Consider the following 21,662-nt stretch of genomic DNA (forward strand, 5'->3'; position numbering starts at 1 on the left):
GGGATGAGAATTAATACTTCCTGTCCCTCAGTGTCCCCTCCATTATTTGTCTGGATTGTCTAAAATAACATAGAAGAAATGCAGGTATGTGGAGAAGGTGAAACACTGATTAAATTATGTTGTTGTGTAAGACATTTTCTCTTAGAGATAATTAAGAATTGAGGTGGTATCTCTGGGAAGGGGCTGCACTCCGAGTACTGCGCCAAGCATAAAGCAAATGAAAAGTGTGCTACAGAGATCAAAACTCAACACTAATTAAATGCCAAAGAGGCTTGCTGGAGAAACAACTAGTTCAATTACACAGGAACTAGTGATGGCAGGAAAGGAGAGCTGGAATAAGTGATGCACATTACACTCAGACAAATGCATATAGTTCTGGAAAGGTGGTGAAGGTGGCCAGCTATTTGTTGTGATCAAGCGAGAGGTTGAATGGGAGGATGATAAAAAGGGATGTGGTGGGTGGGGGGGGTAGACACAGGATGGGTTAAGGTGAGTGATAGATCTAAAGCACCTAATGACCCATCTGAATTCCAGCACAGGTAGTATATCTGCTAAGCATTTCATTTCCCTGGAGGCACATCAGAGCCATCAGATAAGCACTGATGAGCAAGTAGAAAGCATCAAGGATCGATCAGCCTTTGTCTGTCCAGGACATAACACTGCAATTGCTGTTTGCCTGAACTTCTGGCTCACCTTGATCAATCCTACAGACGGACAGTGCAGAGGAGATGTGATGTTTTAAGGCACTCTGGGTGTCATGATGTACAGTAGCTAATGCACAGACTGGCCCAAAAAAGCTCTTTTTAAATTGGATGTGGCACTGAAGAGAATGAAATGTGTAGAAATAAGTTGAATGAGGATATCAAGCAAAAGAGACTTTGTCATCTTGTATAACATTTACCATTTTTATTGGTCATTTTTATTTTTATTTAAATCGTTTATTGATTGCTTTGTGTGTTAAATGATCCCAAGGGAAACATGTTGTATAGGTGATACCTAATAATGAGGTTAAAATAAACTTTATTTCTGTTACTGTATTCCTGAGGTATACCAAAAGGTCCATTTAGTAGCTGTTCTGAGCTTAATCAGCAGATGGAGTTCTCACCGTGGAATTGTAGATTTTCCCATTTCCATCACTTGAGTTTAAAGGACAGGTCACAATAGGATTTAAAACGGCGAAATTTTGCAGAGAATTTCATTGGAATCACAGTGACCTGTGGATTCACTTGCAAGGGCAAAATAATTCTGCACACATTTTTCACGTCAAATTCAACTTTAATGAACTTTGACACACAAATTTGCACTGTTGACCAATGGCAAGCAGTCTTGACAGTGCTGACCTTTGAGCAAATGGAGAGCTGGAGAGTCCAAAATGGGGGCTATCGTAGCTTATTAGCTGTGTTACCATCTAGTTTTATTTAACTCTCCTCTGTCGGAGTAAAAACTGCTCCACAAAAGAGGCGACCGTTATATATTATATGTCTGACAACTGGTGAATAAACTGTGTGAACTTATTGTCCCGTTAGCGACCAAGCTAATGGGTTTGATGACAGTTAGCAAGCTAGCTTGCTTAGAGAGCTTTTTTTCCTTTCTTCAATAACCTCCTGAATGAAATGATGCACAGTCTTGACAACAAAATGCCAGTAAACAGAGCAGTGCAGAGAAAATAGAGTGTACCTCTGAGGACTATTGTGACTCACTAGCGCTACCAAGCTCCTGGCTTGCTAAAATGTTCCCAGCTTGCTAGCATGTTAGCCATTAGCTCGCGAGCTACAGTAGTTCACCAACCAGCAAACCTGCAATAACAAATATGTTATTGCAGGTTTAAGTCAACATGGATAATTAGTCCACCAGGCTGAAAAGCAGTGTTTTGCCACCCTCTCTTGTTGAGAGTTTCGAGTCACCGGGTCCTGGAGTGCACTTGTAGGCTACATCACTGCAGCCCTCAAAAACAACATTTTGAGGGAGTGATAGGCTATACTCTTTAAAGTGCTCACAAAAAAAATGGAGATTTGAAAATCTCTAATTCCATAACAACTGGGCAAACTTCATCTGCTGATGAAGATCACGTGATATGATAGAAAGCTCTAAATGGACCCTGCTGTGGTTAGATTGTTTTCTCAATTGTAATATCATCACTTTGTTTATTTGCTGTGGCTTTTTTAAAGTGACATCAATAACTACACTTTGTTTTTTTGTGTGTATGGAGGGACTATTGATTTTGGCTGTCATCCCATGGCATTTTAAACATTGTGAAATCTTTTTTCCCCCTCTGTCATGTATATCCCTAAATTACTTCAATGGGAACTTTATTGATTTTTGGACTTGTTTGTTTGTTGGCAGCTGAGTTGATTAGTTTCACAGCTTGTAAGCAGACACATAAATTTAGCGTGCGTGCACAGTCCTTGCAGCTTGCATCAGTTGCCTTAAAATGTTCACTACACTTGGTTCCATAGCTAAACCTGGAGACCAAATGACAATGTGACTTTTTTTTCCTGCCATAACGCTTATGATCGGATTTGATTTGTTACTCTTCCAAAAGTCAGATTATGTCTTTATCTTTAGCTGCAGTTCTAAAGATAAAACCCACGGGATCAAATCAGGACTCTGTTACTGTGGGTTCAGGTACGGTGCGCACCCATCACCTTACCATTCCCTTTTGACGCTCATAATGCGCAGCCTTGACGTCGACGCACGGGTATAAGAGAGCCCACGGGCTGTGAGGTGGGGATCTTGGAGAAAAGAGCACACAGACACAGCTGACCGCTGCTGAGGGGCCACCTTCTCCTCTTCTATCTGGAGAGAAAACAGAGGAACAACCTCAGTTATTTTACGCAGAGGCTCTCTGCTTCCACACATTTTTTTTTTTTTGGCAACTCTTTCACTCTTTCCACTTCTTGCCTTTAAGTCGGACCCGCTTTCTCCTTCCACGCAATTAAGTTCCTTCAGATCATTGTGTGAGTAAGTTTTCAGCCCCACGGGCGGAGTGGACAGTGCGCAGCATGGAGCCGTACACGGTCCCGGGAGCTCAGATCTCCCTGTCCGACCTTTACTCCGTCATCCCCTTCAATGTCACCTTCCCGGACGAGGAGAGCGGCTTGATGGGCGACAGGCTGCAGAACTACACCGGGCAGCAGAGTCCGGTGAAGAACACCGGGGGTGTAATCATAGCCATATCCATCACGGCTCTCTACTCCGTCATTTGCGTGGTGGGACTTCTGGGCAACGTCCTCGTCATGTACGGGGTGGTCAGGTAAACCCGGTTGTTGTTGTTTTTAAATTACAGTCATTTTACTGGCAACTGCTTTAAAAGATTACTTAGACTTGTTAAGAGCAACAGAGTCCTGTTGGATGTGAAATTCACCCAAATGCACCTATTACAGTGTCATTGTGTGCTTATGAGACCTTATAATGCCCCATGACCGACATTTGAAATTATTAGTACTGAGTGAGTTTTAGTGATGATCTCAAGTTGAACACATTTTGGGTGCATTTTGATAAAAAGTAAAAATGTTAATTTTGTTTTTAGCTTGCTTTTGGCTTTTAGTTTGTTTTTTTTCCTCAGTAAGTAGAACGTATACTAAATTAAACTCTCAAAACAATGATCTCAGTTTAAAAGAAAGGTTTGATGCCATGAAAAAGGGAGATTTAATACAAACCTTTGCTCAAAAAAATGGGTCTACATCCAAAGGAAGTTTATGATCTTGTGCAGAAACCTGTAAGAATTCATAAAATGATCTAAAATAGACCTTTTTAAGACAGACGTGGTGTCTTTATTCTAAATTTGACAAGTAGATCTGCATTTATTGTCCCATTAACAACCCTCTCCTTCTGGTAGACATTAGCCTCTATGAATGTGAGTTTGAGATGGGGGAGCTGTGTGCCTACATGCATCCCTCTCTGCGATTGTTTTTAACTGCCTCCTTATTGGCATATAAACAGGAATGACAAATCCATCTTTTTTATTTTTATTTAAGCCTTTATAGTCTGTAGTTTTAAACATTCAAATGATGAAAACTAAGGTTTTCAAGGCTAAAAGACTTGGGCTTTGTGAAGAGTAAATTGATTTTGTCCATTAGTAAATGTTTGCAGTATACAGTAATTGTCAGTCCGAGGTTACAGTTTGCCTTTCCCCCTCAGCTCTAAAAGCAATATAATAATGCCTACACCCACTTTGCCACTAGATACAAGCACCCTGTCATTTCCCGAGCAGCTAATCAGCCCTAACCCGCATGCTTGTCAGGAATGAAACAGCTTATATCTTTTACAGCAGCTCTGCTTGTCCTCGCTCACATTAATTACCTACTAATCGCAAACATTCTCTGTATGTGTTCCCCCAATATCACCTGAAGCATTAATTGCTCCAGCTGGGCTGGCAAAATAAACAAGCAAGTAAAATTAATTTGAGATGCCCCAATTTCAGCAGAGGATAACACAGCCAGGTGGGGGCACAGTAGTCAAGGCCAGCGGTCGTTTTTCAGCCCACAAACATGACATGAATGTATACAGTGAAAGAGAGAAGCAAAGGGAGTACGGACAGAGAAAAAGAGATGAAGAGCTGGATATAGGAAAAGCCACAAGCAAGCCATTTTCTGCAAGTGGCAGTCTTTGGATATTGAACCAAGAATTATTTTATTTATTTATTTATTTTTTTACAAATTTGCCTATTATTTCCATTCAGGAGTCGGAATGAAAATAATGGGCAAGAGGGAGGTAAGAGGGAGACAAAAAGGAAATGGATGAGAGCTCGGAAAAGGCAGTGAATCAAATGGTGCGTGTTTGTGTGAATGAGAGGACTCGTCCCTGATGCGAGACCCCCCCTAGAGGTGGAGGGAGGGGGACGCTGAGCGCATTAACCATCCCCGTCAGAATATTTGATCTCCTGTGGAACATTTGTAAACTCTGCAGGGAGCGAACTTAGAGAAGACACCCAAGCGTAGACACGGATATAGTGATGTAATAAAAAACAAAAGGAGAAGCTGGGTAAACACTGACCTCCACGTGATGATCATTTATCTTCCTTTAGTTTTTAAAAAAAACTTTCTATGATGCATTCTATGGATTTATAAGCCTAACTATACCCTAAAAAGAAAAGAAAGGTGGGTTTATTCTGTACTACCCTCCTGGTAGCAGTAAATTATGTCTGAGGCAAAGAAAGACACCCTAACCCTTAAAATGTCAGTCCTGGTTGATTTGGTGACCCCTGTGGTTACAGGTGCTAACACCAAGTGTGTTTTAATAATACAGGTCCCAGACCTTCCTTAGAAATGACACGTTTGACAAAACCTTCAACTCGAGGTCCACTTTTTTCCAGAGATTTCAATCGCATCCCATGGTCTTCCTCAGCGGGGAGACCTGTAATCACGTGTTACTAGTTACTAAAGTTCCACGCTTAGGTCACTGAGCTATCTGCAAGACAGCTGAGATGTGGTTGAAAGCGGTGGAAAAACCTCGAGTTAAGATATTTCTTCAAGCTACCGTATCCAAGGTGAACAATGAACTCTCATGCCTGGGACATAAAGTACTGTATATGAGAGCTGTGGGGGCCTCGTAGTCCCACAGAGCCCCAGCGTTGAACAATAGATAACAATACCCTGTATAAATTAAATAGAAATTAAATAGAGTGCACATTATGATATTGAATACCTTTTTATCAAAAGGTGAAAAACAACATTTTCTTTAAAATCTTGTTGATTCATATTTTCTTTTGTTACACATAATATGTTAATGACATAAAAAAAGGAGCAAATTCAAACGCAACACAAAAAAGACGAATGTGTATTAGTCTGTAACCTCTTAGTTCATTTTTAATTTCAAAGGGGCGTTATCCACGGGCGCAGACCAGAATGCCTCTGGATGCAATTGGAAAGACCTTCAACCAATCAGAGCAATGAAACGTGCTGAGCACACATGCAAGTCGGGGCGGTGCTTGGTCCGTTTTCTTCCGCATTATATAAAAACATGCACATGTTCTGGTGTGTGTTCGGCTTCTTGTCCAGGATGCTCATGCATCTTCCAGTAACAATGAAAACTACTGTATTGAGAGGCAAAGTGCAAAGACATTGAATGGCTCTTGCTGTAGATAACTAACATCAAAAATAGGGTTGAAGACAAATCGATTAGTCGATTATTCAATTAGCCCCTTCACAGGAAAATTACTGTGATCACATTGTGATAATCACTATCGTCATTCACTCGAGGTCCTTTTTCAAAGGAAACATGCCAAACATTCCCTTGTTTCAGCTTCTCAATTGTGAGGATTTGCTGCTTTCATTGTCATGTGATAAACTGGATACCTTTGATTTGGACTGTTGGTCGAACAAAACAGGCAATTTGAAGACGGCTTCGAAAATGTTGATGTGCATTTTTCACTATTTTCTGACATCTTATACACCAACAATTTAATCGAAGAATCGAGAACATAATCAGCAGAGTAACTGATAATGAATCGTTAGTTGCAGCCCTAGTTTGATGCAATGAAAATATTAATTATAACTAGTGATGCAAATAACAATTATTTCCATTATTGATAAATCTTTAGTCATCTCTAAAATATCAGAAATAGTGGGGAATGTTCAGGAAAACCCAAAGATATTACATTTAGAAAAGCAGCAAATCTTCCTATTTGAGAAGCTGGAACCAGAGAAAGTTTATTTTTTCCTTGATAAATAACAAATGGTTAGTGGGTTGCCACAGTTTTTGTCGATTAATCTTCTGTCAATTGACTAATAGTTTCAGCAGTAATTATAACTTTGATTTAAGAACCCAAAAGCCCTTTTGAAAGCATCCTCCTGTGATTTGCTTGCATGCCACATCGGGCAGCTTATAAATTTGGCAAAAGTCATAAATTTTAGATATTTCCCTTCACTTAGATTCCAGGATAGAAACACTCAAATGCACACAAACCCCATTTATAGAAGAGACTGCATGGATGCTCACGTCAGTGTGAATTGGGCACAGGGCTGCTGTGGCGTCTGATTGCTGACGGAGAGGCTGACACTGACACCTCCGGGGGTTGTCCACTCGGTTATGCAGGATAGCTCAGCAGCACTAGGCTCCTCTTATCTTCCAGCTATCCCCTCCTCTACCTCGGCTCCTATTCCTGCTGCCACGCTGGTGACGTTAGATTCGTGAACGAATCATTCTTTTTGAACGACTCTTAAAGGAGAAAGCGTTAACTCGATTCGCAAGCAGAAGTGAATCCAGAATCCTGCTTCTGTACGGTGCACGCGCAGCTGCGCATAAGAACCAGGTTAACTTCCGACTCAGAGAGTCCTTGTGCCACTGGGTTAGCTCACTGACCCAGCAGCACAAAACACACGCCCACTGAGCCGAAGAACGAGTCGTTCACAAGTGTTTAAAAAAAAAAATTAATGAAACGAACAGTGTTACTAAAAAGAACCGCTCTTCTCATCACTATGCCACACCTGTTAGATAAGAACTGGCTCAGTGGTCATGCAATTTATTATCAAATCAGTTCGATGTGCAGCTAGTGGAGGGCTGGATTAGTTTGTGTGAAAGTGGATTCTTAACTGAGCTGATTCTTGTTCCAGTTCTACTAAGAAAGCAGATCTCATACTGTACATGGGTATTCTGGTATGGAAATATTTTGGTAAAGACAAAAGATAAAGCTACTTCATGAGTCAGCACAGCTTCCCCCCCGCTTTAGGGACTGGGAGTGAAAATTTGGCTGAAAATATCACAGCCCGTTGCCAGTAGGAGCATGACTGTGTGTGTGTGTGAGTCTGTTTATTTTCCCGGGCTGAGTCAACATGGCCACTGTGTCTCTCTGCTTGTCTTCCATCTCACCCAGCAGCATTTATTCCAGCGCGCGCGTGTGTGTGTGTGTGTGTGTGTGTGTGGCCTTCAGCCCTGGAAACACAGGAGAGTCGAGCCTGACTTGTGTATCAGCAAAGAAAGGATTGATGTAGTCGCACTAGGCAGTGTAACTCCAACTAGCATCGAGATAAAGGGTAAAGACTGATTTAAATGCAAATGCTAATTCCCTATGCTGAATGTGGATCTGTAAAAGTCAAAAAATATAATTGAATACATAGTTAATAAGTTATTATTTCAAGAAATAATTAAAATGTAGAGTATAAAGGAGGTATAAAGCTATATAGTTTCCCTTTAACCTCCAATCAGTTGATAAAATAAATCAAAACTTTTATTCAACTTATCTTTCCCCCATTTATCTTTTGCTTGTTTTATTTTTCAACTTCTTGGGTGTCCTATTTTTTGATCCTGGCACACATTTAATAATTTGTCTACTCCCTGTTTTCCCAATTCTGCATTTTCCTAATGCTTATATGATAATGAAATGGCCGTGTTCATGCGCGTCCAGAGCAGTGAGTAGTCCAGGGTTTGTGTGTATCAGTCATGTGCAAGCAGGGTAACCAGTAACACAAGGAATAGGGCCCAATAGCAGACAACTGAGGCAGAGCTGTTGCAGTTCAGAGGATTTAGTAATAACAGACAAAATACAAAGGCTTACGGGTGGTGAGGCAGGCCAGGGTCAAAACCAGTAAAGCAGTCTAAGCAAAGGCAAACAAATCCATCAGGGAGCAGGCAGAAAATCCAAAGCCCAAAAACAGGCGAGTGCCAAGGAACAAACACCGGGAGAATGGCTGGAACGCTAGGCACATAAACCAAGACGAGCTGACACTGAGGGAGACAAACACTCAAACTACATGCTCTAGTGAGAGGAGCTAACAAGACGCAGGTGAAACTATTCAGGGCAGGGCAGACAATCAAAAACTGGAGGGAAAACACACAAAGACAGGAGGTGACGTTACATGACACATGAGGGGAAGTCTCTATCAAAATAAAACACTGACACTGTCTCGGGAGCAGAACAGGACAGTGTGTGTTTGTAACATCAATGGAGCAAATGAGAGGACTGTGTAGCTAGCTTAACTGAAAACACTGGTGGCTAAACACTCTGGCTATTAGCCTTCTCAGCTAGCTACCTAGCTGAAGCTAACTTTATTCTTAAAACTACACCAGCCAGTGCACGTAATAGTAATCACCCGTTTACTGTGTGCTGCTGTAGTGTATAAACTCTTGTAGCAGTAGCTAAAGCATTTTACTTGTCAGGCTAACACTAACAAAATAAGCTAGCTGACGCTTATGAGAAATGTATTGTTTTGTTTATTTGACATTATGAAAAGGGAGACATTCGATCACACATATCTATAAAATGTCACGGATAACACAAGTCCATTTCTAATGTGTTCTTGATGAAGAGAAGAGACATAAAAACATTATTATTATACGAGGGCTGCCAACCGAAGTTTCTAAATTTCTGTTCCATATAATACGTGATCGTCCCATATTGAAAAATAATTGTCCCTTACTGAATCAATATGGGACGTGATTTGTCTCGTATTTTCGTGAACATTCTACTCTAATGCATACGCTACATTTTCACATGCTTGGAATGACATGAGAATAATGAAACCAAAAGAGTTTTACGAGACACGGCAGAGAAGAAATCAGAATTCGCGGAAGAGAATGACAAGTTAACTGTCACTCAACATCCTTGTTGCCATGGTTACGGAGGCTCAGACTCGTAATTATTTAGAAATGTCGCCGAATACATCCAGCTCAAGTCTGCCCGTAAAAAGAAAGAGGCTGACCAAATACAGATCTGAATCTGGCAGATGGACCACAAGTGGGTCAGTCCTGTCAGTGGGAATGAATACAAGGAAAACTGTACAGTATTTTCTGTCGCCCATGATGGACTGTCCGACCTGGAGCAACATTCAGTAGGGGACTACCACATCCGAGCAGCGCAAGACCAGAGGACGCGGAGTGTAATCGCTCAATACACGATACCCCAGACTTCCCCAGAGGCGGATATGGTAAGTTGTTGTTGGCTAATGTGTGTACTGTTGTTATTAGATTGTAATGTGTTTAGAGTCATCATGTGATAGTTAGCCATTATCCCAGATACACAAGTTGACAGTTTTCTGAGTATGTAAGCGGAAGACCTGTGTCTGTGCACGCAAGCGTGTGTGTGTGAGAGAGAAATTTAACCAATAACCCACTTGGTGAAAATTTAAATTTAAATTCCAAAGGCTAGGCTATCCCATCCTTCCTGAAAGGTGTTGGACTGAAGATTAAAATTAGATTTATTTTATATTTTTTTTTATAAATACATAAGAGAAGATAACATGCTGTAACATAATACTAACCAATTGGACATTGGTGGACATTAATCTGCCAAAGGCTAGGCTACGGATGGGGTGAGAATACCTTTGTTACGATACAGTCTAACACAAGAGCAAGGCTTTATCAGAGACTTGTTAGCTCTAGCTATTGGTTAAAACTGGCTTGAGAGTCTTAGCATAAAGCCTATGCTGTTAGAGCTATAGCCATAGCCATCCATCTCAGAATATTATGAGTACAAAAAAACGTCCATTCACTTTTTATTCCATCACAACATCCATAAATATAAAAAACAAATACAAATCTATAGTTGGGGCTCTTAAAGCGTATGATAAAATAGCCTACTTACATGCTATTTTATAGTTTACAGTCTAAAGACCTACATATGATAATGTATAAGTAATAATAAATAATTTTACCAAAAAAAAAGGTTGACAATTTTTCAGTGGTCAATAATTTTTTTATAATCAATTGTTGAATCTATTTAATGATATCTCCCTTCCAGGTAACGGCTGCAGAGATGACTCAGGTTTACCACAGCGTGAAGCACAACCTGAGCTACAACAGTAACGATTGTGCACAGAAGCTCACCCACAAAAGGTTGCCAAAAAATTCTCATGTGGGAGAACAAAAGCGGAGTCCTCGGTGATGGATGTGCTAGCACCATAGACTGTTTAAAAGAAGTGGACGTAGTCACCCACTGGTTTGTGGACTACCGTCTTGAAGCCTCGAGATTGGCATTTTGGCCATAACCATCTTGTTTTTTTTTGCAACCAGTGACCGGATGTGACCATAATTTACTAAATGAACATCATGTCGTATTAAAGAATACTTGAAACTAGCGATTGAGACCATAAACTCATTAGTGTTTACTGAGGTGATAAATGAAGTGAGAAGTAGGGTCATTTTCTCATAGACTTCTTTACAATCTGACTTGTTTTTACAACCAGTGGAGTCGCCCCCTGCTGGTCATTAGAAACAATGCAGGTTTAAGGCGCTTCCGCATTGGCTTCACTTTTCAGCCCCGTAGATTGCCACTTGGCTAGCGCTAAAGGCCGTGGAAGATGTGGCTTTACTCTTATTGACTCTTTATTTCCTTTACATTCATGTTGAGAGCAGCAGAGGACTTTGAAATTGATGCTTAAAAAGCACAAATTAGTGCATAAAAATTCCACAGAAAGCAGGCCCCCTGGGCATGGGGCTGCTGGCAAGGTGTCCCTTATTTTTCCACAGTGAAGGTGGCAACCTTAACTGTCTGTCGTGTACTATTAATTAGTTTTAGCCAGCTAACTTTGTTGATTTAAATACAGAATGAATTAATTACATTACATGTGCACTGATGTAGTTTTATGATGAGCTGCAGCTGAAAAGATTGGTGTTCGGTGTGTTTAGGTACCAGTTTTTGGTTAAGCTAACACTAGCTAGCCACACAGTCCTCTCCACTGATGTTGCACACACCCTAAACCAATCATTCCCCTAGACATAGCCCACATATCCCCATCTCATTAGTTTAAAAAATCTAGTCAAAGATAAATATAAAAGTAAAATAAATTAAGTTTTAATTTATTTGATCAACTGAGATTAAGAAGTAGTAAGATGTAAATGTCTTTAGAAACTACATTGTAATTATTAAATAAACTGTATTATTTATTAATGTATTCAGCCATATTTTTGGCTCGTCTGATAACCTTTTACTGCCTCAGAGCTCCATAGACCTGTGATTACTTGGGGAATTTTAGAGTGCTCCTAAAACCCCGGCTGGTTAGATGGGATTTACATAGTGCCGAGCTGGCAGCATTTGATTAATGGCAAGCTGAATGATAAACCCTTAGCGACAGACTGTAATCAATGGCACTCTATCTAGGTGAACTGGCAGAAAACTTTCACATTGCCTACAGACAGCAGAGGTCAGGATGGTCAATACTTGCCGCAGTCAGTGGAGACTGTACATCACTGTTTGCTTCAATCATGTGCTGCTTTGAGACTTTTTTTCTTCTGATGTGGCACCAAAAGATGTGTGTGAGGAGGAAGGGATTGGACAGCCATGACAGCCTCATAGCAGGGAGTCCACGCTGTAAGGAAACAAAAAAAAAAAAAAATGGAAGTGGGCGATCAAACCATTTCAGAGTGCGACTGTGCCAAAGAAAAACGTGCTTCATTGTAACGTGAAAATGGCCGTTACATTTAGATCTTAACACATAATTGCTTCTCCACGCCTACAAAAAGGAAGATGGGTGTTTAAAAGCTTTCCCCTCTATCTGAATTATACGCTGAACAATTAACCATAAAATAACCTCAGCACCAGCTATGTGCTTGCAATAGCAAAACATGGAAATGGAAAGGCTTCTTTCCTTTCCACCATTTCATTTCTAATCTCCACAATATACCAGACTGGGTGGTATAACATCTAGGCCCACTCACCCCTGCTCCTGTTTACTGAAGGGAGAGAAGAAGTGGCAGTTTTGCCACAAAGCGGGATAAACTGTGTGCGGGAGCCTGGATTAAGGAGAGGGGAAAAAGATTTCTTTGGAATCACGGCTCAATTATGAAAGTGACTCTGACGATAAACATAATCCTCTCCCTATGTCAACAGCCAGGGTTTAGGTGCTTAATCAAATGCTTCAAACAGATTGAGATGCAAAATAAACAGTTTTTGTTAACTGTATGAGACTATAATAGAGTTTCAATTTTGTCCCATAAAATGGCTGAGATCCAAATCCAAAAATGTTCCTTTTCCTATCTATGATTGATGCCATTTAAAAACATCAACGCCTATCTCTTCTCTGAGCAAGAGATGGTTTTTATGTGTTTTCCAAGGGTTCAAAGCATTACATTAATATTGTGCTCACTTCAATGACAGCCCTTACGTAACTATCAAAAGCTCACTGCTCTCCTTTGCTGTAAGTGGAACTTAATACAGGCATTGGATTAGGATGATCAAGCATACGAGGGAATTTTCAAAACCAGCCATCTGCTGCTGCCTTCCCTGTTTCACTGTTTCCTTTTGTCTAGATTGAAAAATTTACTAAAAAATAAGGCTGAATTCATTTTATAGAGTCAAGGCCCCATGGAGGTGTGTTGCACATTCACATTGAATGGATAGGCCTTAGACCTACAAGATGAAGGGATAAAAAACATTTTTACTTGCTTGAATGAAATATCCACCGTGCTCCTCTGTAATTTAACAAATCTTTCCAGATGGCATTGAAACCATTGCGAAATTACAGGATATGGTTTGTAATAGACATGGACATTCAGCAGGACAAAGCCAAAAGAGAAAGCCAAAAGCCTCCCCATGGGGGTGCGGGACAGTTGAAGGGGAGGTGCGGAGGGACAGACATTGTGTGAGGTGAATTTGATATCGTACTCCTTCTTGGAGTCATAACTCAGTCAAATCTTAATGAAACACATACTGATATCATTCAGTATGACTTACACTTCCCAAGGATATCCTTATCTCCAATGTCCATCGCGAATAGACGCATAAATCTGCTTGGAAATCATAGAAAAAGACACCTCAGATCTTAACAATTAACATTTAGTTTAGTTAAGTTTTCTTCTGTTACGAAGCAATCCAGTGACAGCTGTCTGTACATCCATAGGAACATTGCAAACAGGAATAGCTGAACAAACGGGGCTCCAAAGAGAATACCAGTAATTTACCTGCCTGTAGCTGGCATTACAACAGCACATTTCATGAGCTTTTACCGAGTCGTGCTCTCCTGATGACTTTACATTTTCTGTTGTCATATTGGTTCCCAAATAGGCCTATATGTTGGTGTTAGCAAAACATGTTTGACTCCATTGTCACACAAAAGTCAGATTTTACAAGGAGCTTAATTTGTAAATTTGAACCAGATTCTCCTTCAGCTGAACAGAGGAGACACAGACACTAGTGATGATGTCATCTAGAGCCTGATGTTGGAGCTGACAGTGAATAATGGAACAACTGAAGGGACTCTTCGACAGCTGTCGTAATTATATTTTCTGGTTCAGCTGAAGCCTATGTTCACATCAAACTGATTTATTATATCAGACAAAATCAGTCCAAAGAGTTCAGTCACTAATATATCATCAATGGGCTAACTCCCAAAAGTGTCATCGGATAGACTGAGAGCTGAGAGCTCACATCACAGCCGCCAGAAAGTGGCAGACACAGCTTGTTGTTACGTTTATAGGCTGTTCTTGAAGCTAACTTATTCACTCCATTATTAACTAGTACCCTAGCAAGCTTGCTAGCTCACCAACTAAAAACAAGTACAGGACTTTTCTGGGGGGGGATGTTCTGAATCGAGGGTATAAGGATAGAAGGTGTTGTATGCTGTACGGATTGTAAAGCCCCTTGAGGCAAATTTGTGATTTGAGACATTGGGCTATATAAATAAAATTGACTTGATTTGATTCAACAATTTATGAAAAGCCCACATATTCTCTATTTCAGTGTCAAACTCCTGCCTCTTTGTATTGATCACTCCCCAGTGCTGTCCCTTGTTGGGGAGTTTACTTCTATGAGGTTGGAGATAGATATTTGCAATTTAAGACAGGGTACAGTACTAATTTTACACAAACTCATCATCAATCAGTTCCACCAATATAACGTGTTGTATTAACACAAAAATCAGTCCCTGATAAGATGGCATTAACCCACTAAAAACCAGCAAATATTGGCAAATGCTCATAAAAACATGACCTTATTTAAATTCTGTGCTAATGATGGAAAAGGATCATACAATTTCCACATATTATCACTAATGATTACAAGCGATTCTAAGAACTCAGCATCTGTGCGTGTGTGCTGGGTTTGGCTAGGAACACCTTGCTGCAAATATGCAGCCCCCTCCCATCACTACCACCACCAAGACCCCCAGGTTATTGTCTATACTGCCGATGTGAAAAATGACCAGAAGAAAAATCAATACACATATCCATTTAGACATCAGGCTTGGGTGTATTCTAATGGAATAGAACGACAAAGATTGCACCACCAATATGAATGTTATTTCTCATTTCTTCTCTTTTTCCCATTAAAATGCCAGATACATAGGCTATTATGCAGTCTACGTCCTTGTTCATTCAACCAATTCTTTATCATTCAAAAATACGAAATAGAAGAAAAGATACGCATGTCCAATTCCATGTAGTATCAGCATAATGTATTCATACAGCATTATAATATGTATTATACAGTATATGTTAATGAAGTTTTACACTTTTCTGGTCCCTAATGCTTGCCTTTTGTGGCTTTGGGCAGTCTGCTATGCTTGTAAGTTGGATTGTATTTGCAATAATTTAAAAATGATGCTCTCTCCTAGAAAACTAAATCAGCTGAGATTTATAGTATAACTACATCTTGCATGGTTTCTGAGAGATGCCTTTGTGAAATAAGCCTTATGCCCCAGAGGAGAATTTCTGAATCCAATAAGCTAATATTGTATCAAATAAAACAGTGCTGATGGCCTTTTTTTTTTTTTTTAAATGCGTGAGAAAAAATATCTGTATCTCACACACACAGCGAAAAATGCACAGTCCCATGCTGAAAGCAGGGTCCAGCACATACAGTATATATGAACCTCGATTCAGTAGCAGTATTGAACAGTATTTTCTTTTCACAACTCTCTGGTGCTTTCCATGCAAGTAGGCTGCTTGATCAGTGGCCAATAAGCCAATTGTTACCATTATCTCAATTGACTCATTTAGAAAAAAAAATCTAAGTTGTGAAGAGTAAGCATTAGACATTTGCAGCTCTACACTACACATCTATAGCATGAGGGAATTAACTTCGGATCTAAACCATAAAACACTCTACAGAGTGAATATTACTTTCAAATCCCCATATCCCATAAAAGAGACTTCCGTACCCAGCTGTTCTTATTACCGCTGCTGCTTGTTGCAAACACATTTCTCTGCTCTGTGATCACAACCAGATACACCAAGATGAAGACGGCCACAAACATCTACATCTTCAACTTGGCTCTTGCTGACGCCTTGGCCACAAGCACGCTGCCCTTCCAGAGCGCCAAATACCTCATGAACACCTGGCCGTTTGGGGAAGTCCTGTGCAAGCTCATTATTGCCATCGACTACTACAACATGTTCACCAGCATCTTCACCCTTACCATGATGAGCGTGGACCGCTACATCGCCGTGTGCCACCCAGTCCGGGCGCTGGAGTTTCGGACACCGGTCAAGGCTAAGTTGATCAACGTGCTCATCTGGGTCCTGTCCTCTGCGATTGGGGTACCCATTATGATTATGGCTGTGACCAAAGTGGCAGATAATGGTGAGATAGTGTTTTTTTCCATTGTTTTACCTTTCATTATTAATTAAAGTCTTCATGTTTAGTACAAGTATTAACTGTCTTCCAGAATGGGGTGGGCCATACAGTTGAATATGTACGGCTCACCAAACTGAATCTTTGTCAAAGTGCCAGAGAACAGACAGAATTCAAAGTAGAAAAGACCTTCATCATGCTTTGATTTGCATAATTACATTTATTAGGCCAAGCATCTGGTCCTTAAGACCTTCATCAGGGCTTGCATGGCACACAAAGAAAAAGCAAGAATAATGGTGATTATGAATCCAGTCCCACCCATGACCCCTAATGATCCATTGTGGATTCTCAGAGTGAGCGGAAAAGCCGTTGAAACATTTAGACCACTGAATCCAAAAACCTGCCACTGAAACCAAAAATAGAATTTTAATTTCATTAGTAGTTCGGGTTAGTTCCTTTTTGGTGGAACTGTACTACTTTTCCTACTCACTTAGAGTTACAAGACTCAGAGTCTCCTTGTGTGTCTGCGTGAAGTTTTAGGTTTTATGTTGAATGATGAGCCTAGATTTGTTCAATTCGTCAATGTCTTTGGGATCAAGTCACAGCTACTCTCAAGTAAACCTGGAAGAGGCAAAATATCTTTCTAATGTTTTGCTTCCCTCTGGAAATGGAAGCACAGCTGTTTTCTATGTAAAAATACTTTAAATAAAATGGTGGAGAATTGTTGCAGTCCACTCCCTCCCCATTCAATAAGATACCATTTTAATGAGCTACCAGATTTTGATGTGGAAAAACATTGCTTGAGAAATGAAGTACTTTGTTGTGCGGCAGTATAGTGGCAAAGGGAGAAAATAACTCTAAATTATGTGCTTAATGCTAAACATGCTCGCAAGCTTCAGGCTTGTGAGAGACAAGAGAGAGTCTGCTACTTTGAGTCTCTATATGTGAACAGGGCATAAGGGTGAGGAAGTCAGGGTGGTGGATGGGTGTGTGGCGCAGTCGGCTTTCATGTGTAAGGCCGGAGTTTCCGTCCCATCACAATCTCATCCCATCTTGCAATTAGTGTTCACTTTCTATTTAGCCATAATCATGATCTTTCCTAACCTTGACCTATTTTTTAAGGTTCTCCATCCATATCCCGTTTGAACTAGTTCTTTCTTAGTATAACCCGGCCCTAACCATACCGTAACCAGAGTCTTTCCCTTGCCTTAATTAAACCATGGATGCACAGATATTGTAGAAAAACTGAAAGTAATCGTCCATTATTAATGTTCTTTTCTGGCAATAGGGTTGGATAAAACGCATTACTACAGTCTGTCCTCACAGAGAATATGTTCTTGATTGTCTGTCATTTGCACAGCAGCAACAACAGTAGTATTTTAGGTACAGATCCTCTTCTTAATCCTCAAATCAGTATCTGTCTACACCTTCTTGATACCATAACCTTACATTAACAAAACCTTTGTAATTCCACCTGCCCTATTTCCAGGTAAAACCATGTGCATGTTGAAGTTCCCTGACCCTGACTGGTACTGGGACACAGTGACAAAGATCTGCGTCTTCATCTTTGCGTTTGTGGTTCCTGTGATGGTCATCACCATATGTTACGGCCTGATGATCCTGCGTCTGAGGAGCGTTCGTCTGCTCTCAGGCTCCAAGGAGAAAGACCGCAACATGCGCCGCATCACCCGGATGGTGCTGGTGGTGGTGGCAGCCTTCATCATCTGCTGGACCCCCATTCACATCTTCATCATCGTGAAGACCATGGTGGAGATTAACAGCAGGAACCCCCTCGTGATAGCCAGCTGGCACCTGTGCATCGCCTTGGGCTACACCAACAGCAGCCTCAACCCTGTCCTCTACGCATTTTTGGATGAAAATTTTAAGCGATGCTTCAGGGATTTCTGCCTTCCCTGTCGGACCCGCGTGGAGCAGCACAGTCTGACCAGAGGCCGCAACACCACCAGGGAGCCGGTGTCTGTCTGCGCTCCAACAGAAGCGGGGAAGAAGCCGGCATGACTAGGCATGGACTGGGTCCCCCACAGCTCTCGCTCGAGGAGGATCCAGCAAGACCTGCAATCAGAGGTCACCCAGATCTCCACAACAGAGTTTTAAGAGATCTTTACGAGAAAAAGCTATCTCTCAAAGAATTGAGTCATGCCGCTTATTCTCTCCAATTTGGCTGACATACTGGACATTCAAAGGAATAGCTAAAGATAATGGAAAATAAGTTTCACTCTGATCTTACTTTTCTATTAAAGTTCTGATAACAAAGTGGAATCTTTTTCACAGGAAACTAACACCTTACAAAGGCAGTGACAGTAGATGGGGTGATAGCTCGAGCTCATGATTTGTCTGCCCAAAGGACCAAGAGTACAGGACTTTTTGATGATGCAAAAAGGACAAAGAAACACCTGCAGGTTTCTATCTTATGAAGAAGAATGCATCGTTCAGACACCATCCCTCAGAGTGCATTGTAATAATACAGACTGACACTGTCAGGGTGAAAAATGTTCAACAAAAGACAGAAGTATGAAACACTGGCCTCTTCAATTCAATTTCTTCTAAGGAACACATGCCTGTACATTCAAACAAATTAAATTTTGGTGAGGAACGAGTATTTTGAGGGAAAAAAAATCAACATCAGAGAGAAATCTTTTTCATCTGTATCTTTACCATAAACACAAAACAAATGATCCTTACAGAGCAGAACCACACAACCGATAGCCACCGACAGCTGGATGATGAATTACAGCATAGTTTATTGCACAACAAGGTCAACCACTCTCTACATGGAGAAGAGGGGAAATCTTGTTTGGTATTCAGCCAACCCTTTTTGTATATATTTTTTTTTTTACAGCAAAAAGAGACATTTGTTCTTTGTTTTTTCCCTTTAGACTCTGCCACCATCAACTGTGTTAGAAGAGAAATTTGGGGCTCATTGTTGCTTGGATTTGAAAATGTCTGTCATAAAGGACATGTTATCAAAATCAAGTCTAGATGATTTTGTGCTCAGATGGAAAAATCCAGAACGGCATCAAACCACTGAAGCTTGGAATTTCTCTGGACTTCTTTGCTGCTCACCTATTGGACTTTCATGAGTGGTGTCAACCCCACAGAGAGCCTCTGAGCAGAATCACTAAAGAATGATAAACCTAAAACACTGTTGGCAGCCACAACTGGTTCATTGTCGGTTCATCGGAGAGCAGCAGTGTGGATAGAGACGCTTGTCCTGATGTCGACAAACAAACTGGTTCAAGAATATTGATCAGCATATTAAATGAGCAAAAAGCCTGCCATCTGTCACATCGAATGTCTATTGGCACGTAAGACACACTGAATGGCATTAACCAGGATGGTAATTTATTCTGGGTAATTTATTTGCTCCAACAGATCTTGACACCAATCACATTGGAGACATCAATCAGTGGATGCTGTGAAGTTAATGACTATTTAAACTTTGCATACCAGATGAGGTATGTCAGAAGTAATAATGCAGTTTATCAGAATTTGCTCTTGTGGAAATATTTTGAAGGCTAAATATGTGTTGACATCCAAACATGTCAAAATATCCCATAGTTTTGATTAATGTTGAAATGTTAAGTTATTCGACAAATGTGGTAAATGTGGGACAGATAAAACACATCCAAACTGAATATAAATAAAAGAAGATGAGGGTCTATGGACAGAGGGTGTCATATGATGTACAGATTATAAAGCCCTTTGAGGCTACTTTGTGATACCGGGCTACATAAATAAAACTGACTTGACTTGAAAAATTAAAGGAAAAAAGTCAATACATGTGAATTTGTAGATAATATAAAGCTTTTGCATTTGAACAAATTTGGCTTCAGCCACATTTAAAATGACTATGGGGTGTGCCTGTGATTCTGTACGCTTTCTTTACACTTTATGGTTTTTAACATTTCACCACAATGCTTTTGACTCATGTGGCTCAAAAAAAAAAAAGGAAAAAAACGTATAGACAACAATCGAAGCTTGGAAACGGATTTCTGCTCTGTTCACAGATTCAGCAATGTAGCTGTAGGTTGACAATAAGACAATAAATATTGACTATTCTGTGTGCAGCAGGAGATTTACATTTTTGCATTGTGATACATTCCTGCATATTTTCTTACAATGACAGTGGTGATTTAAAGTGTACTGTATATACTGTGTATACTCTGCTTAGCATTCACCAAGTGCTACATCTGTCGGGTGTGCAGGATATCTCTCAGCTACCATTATTTTTGCAAATTTATAGTTATATAAGGTCAGAATGACAGAAATGCATAGAATTAGTTTTAAAAAAAATAACAACGACAAGTTCAAATTATTATATTTTGACAAATCAACAGAAACTAATTACTGTTAAAACAATGTCATAAACCATGTGCATTCAGGGTATGATCAAAGTTAAAGTGCGCGGGTTAAGTTAAAAAATGTTTCCTTCTGTCATTTTTAATCACACTGTACAAGCAGAATTTGTCTCGATGGTACGTTGTCATTCTTTTAAATTCAAATTGTTTCAATTGTTGGATGCAGTTAGTGACATAAAACATGTTGTCATTGTTGTAATTTTCTCTGCGTGGTCGTGTCCAAAAGAAACTCTAAGTAATATTTTATCATCTTGTTGCACAAAGTGACAATAACAAAGTAGCAGAGGTATCAAAGTGCTAACAACCAATGCTGGTCACCCAATGTTTCCTAATGGCAACGGAGATTTTAATACTAAACCCCGCCTCCTGGAGCACCACATGCCCCCGTGCTCTCGGACCTTCACTATCATTAAGTATGGAAGAACAAACAGTAACCGTCCAGCTCTAACGTTTCCCAAATCATCCCTTCAAACACAGGCTTTCCCTGGCAGCTTTTCACCGCAATGGAACAAAAATGACAAAATGAATTATATTCATCAAGCAAACAGGCGGCACTCCATCAAAAACAATTACTGAAATCTACATTGTAATTAGCTTTATTTAGTGTAGTCGCATGGCAAAATCGCCTCAGTCACAGAAACCTCCACCAGAGCTTTTCTGTTTTCAGGGTATTGCTGCTCCTTTAACTGGCAAAACAACATTTAGTAGAAGAAAAACTGACCAAACAAACTTAATATCTCAAACCCCATATAATTTAATGACAATACAATGAGACACTTCTACCGGACTTACTGCTGAACTAAAGACAGTCAGAAGCAGCACCAACTTCAACTGTCAGCCCT

At 40.3% G+C, this 21,662-nt stretch overlaps 1 protein-coding gene and 1 long non-coding RNA gene across 3 annotated transcripts in view; one reads left to right on the forward strand and one right to left on the reverse strand.

Moving 5' to 3' along the window:
• LOC122864681 overlaps nucleotides 1-2,740 on the reverse strand; it is a 27,815-nt gene extending 25,075 nt beyond the window's left edge. Inside the window, exon 1 of the long non-coding RNA XR_006375278.1 lies at nucleotides 2,651-2,740. This is a non-coding gene — a long non-coding RNA (uncharacterized LOC122864681). The remainder of the gene's footprint in view (nucleotides 1-2,650) is intronic.
• On the forward strand, nucleotides 2,146-21,019 carry oprd1a (opioid receptor, delta 1a). 2 transcript variants are annotated; one of them, XM_044172283.1, is made up of 3 exons: nucleotides 2,146-3,253; nucleotides 16,095-16,450; nucleotides 17,931-21,019. In XM_044172283.1, exons 1-3 carry the CDS (start codon nucleotides 3,003-3,005, stop codon nucleotides 18,458-18,460), a joined length of 1,137 nt encoding a protein of 378 aa, XP_044028218.1. In that variant the 5' UTR covers nucleotides 2,146-3,002; the 3' UTR covers nucleotides 18,461-21,019. The 2 variants fall into 2 exon arrangements, with proteins under 2 accessions (XP_044028218.1, XP_044028219.1); XM_044172284.1 differs by lacking the exon at nucleotides 2,146-3,253 and adding an exon at nucleotides 7,442-9,863.
• Nucleotides 21,020-21,662: the final 643 nt, after the last annotated feature.

This window comes from Siniperca chuatsi, linkage group LG17, assembly GCF_020085105.1.
Source record: "Siniperca chuatsi isolate FFG_IHB_CAS linkage group LG17, ASM2008510v1, whole genome shotgun sequence".
Taxonomy (NCBI): Eukaryota; Metazoa; Chordata; class Actinopteri; order Centrarchiformes; family Sinipercidae; genus Siniperca; species Siniperca chuatsi.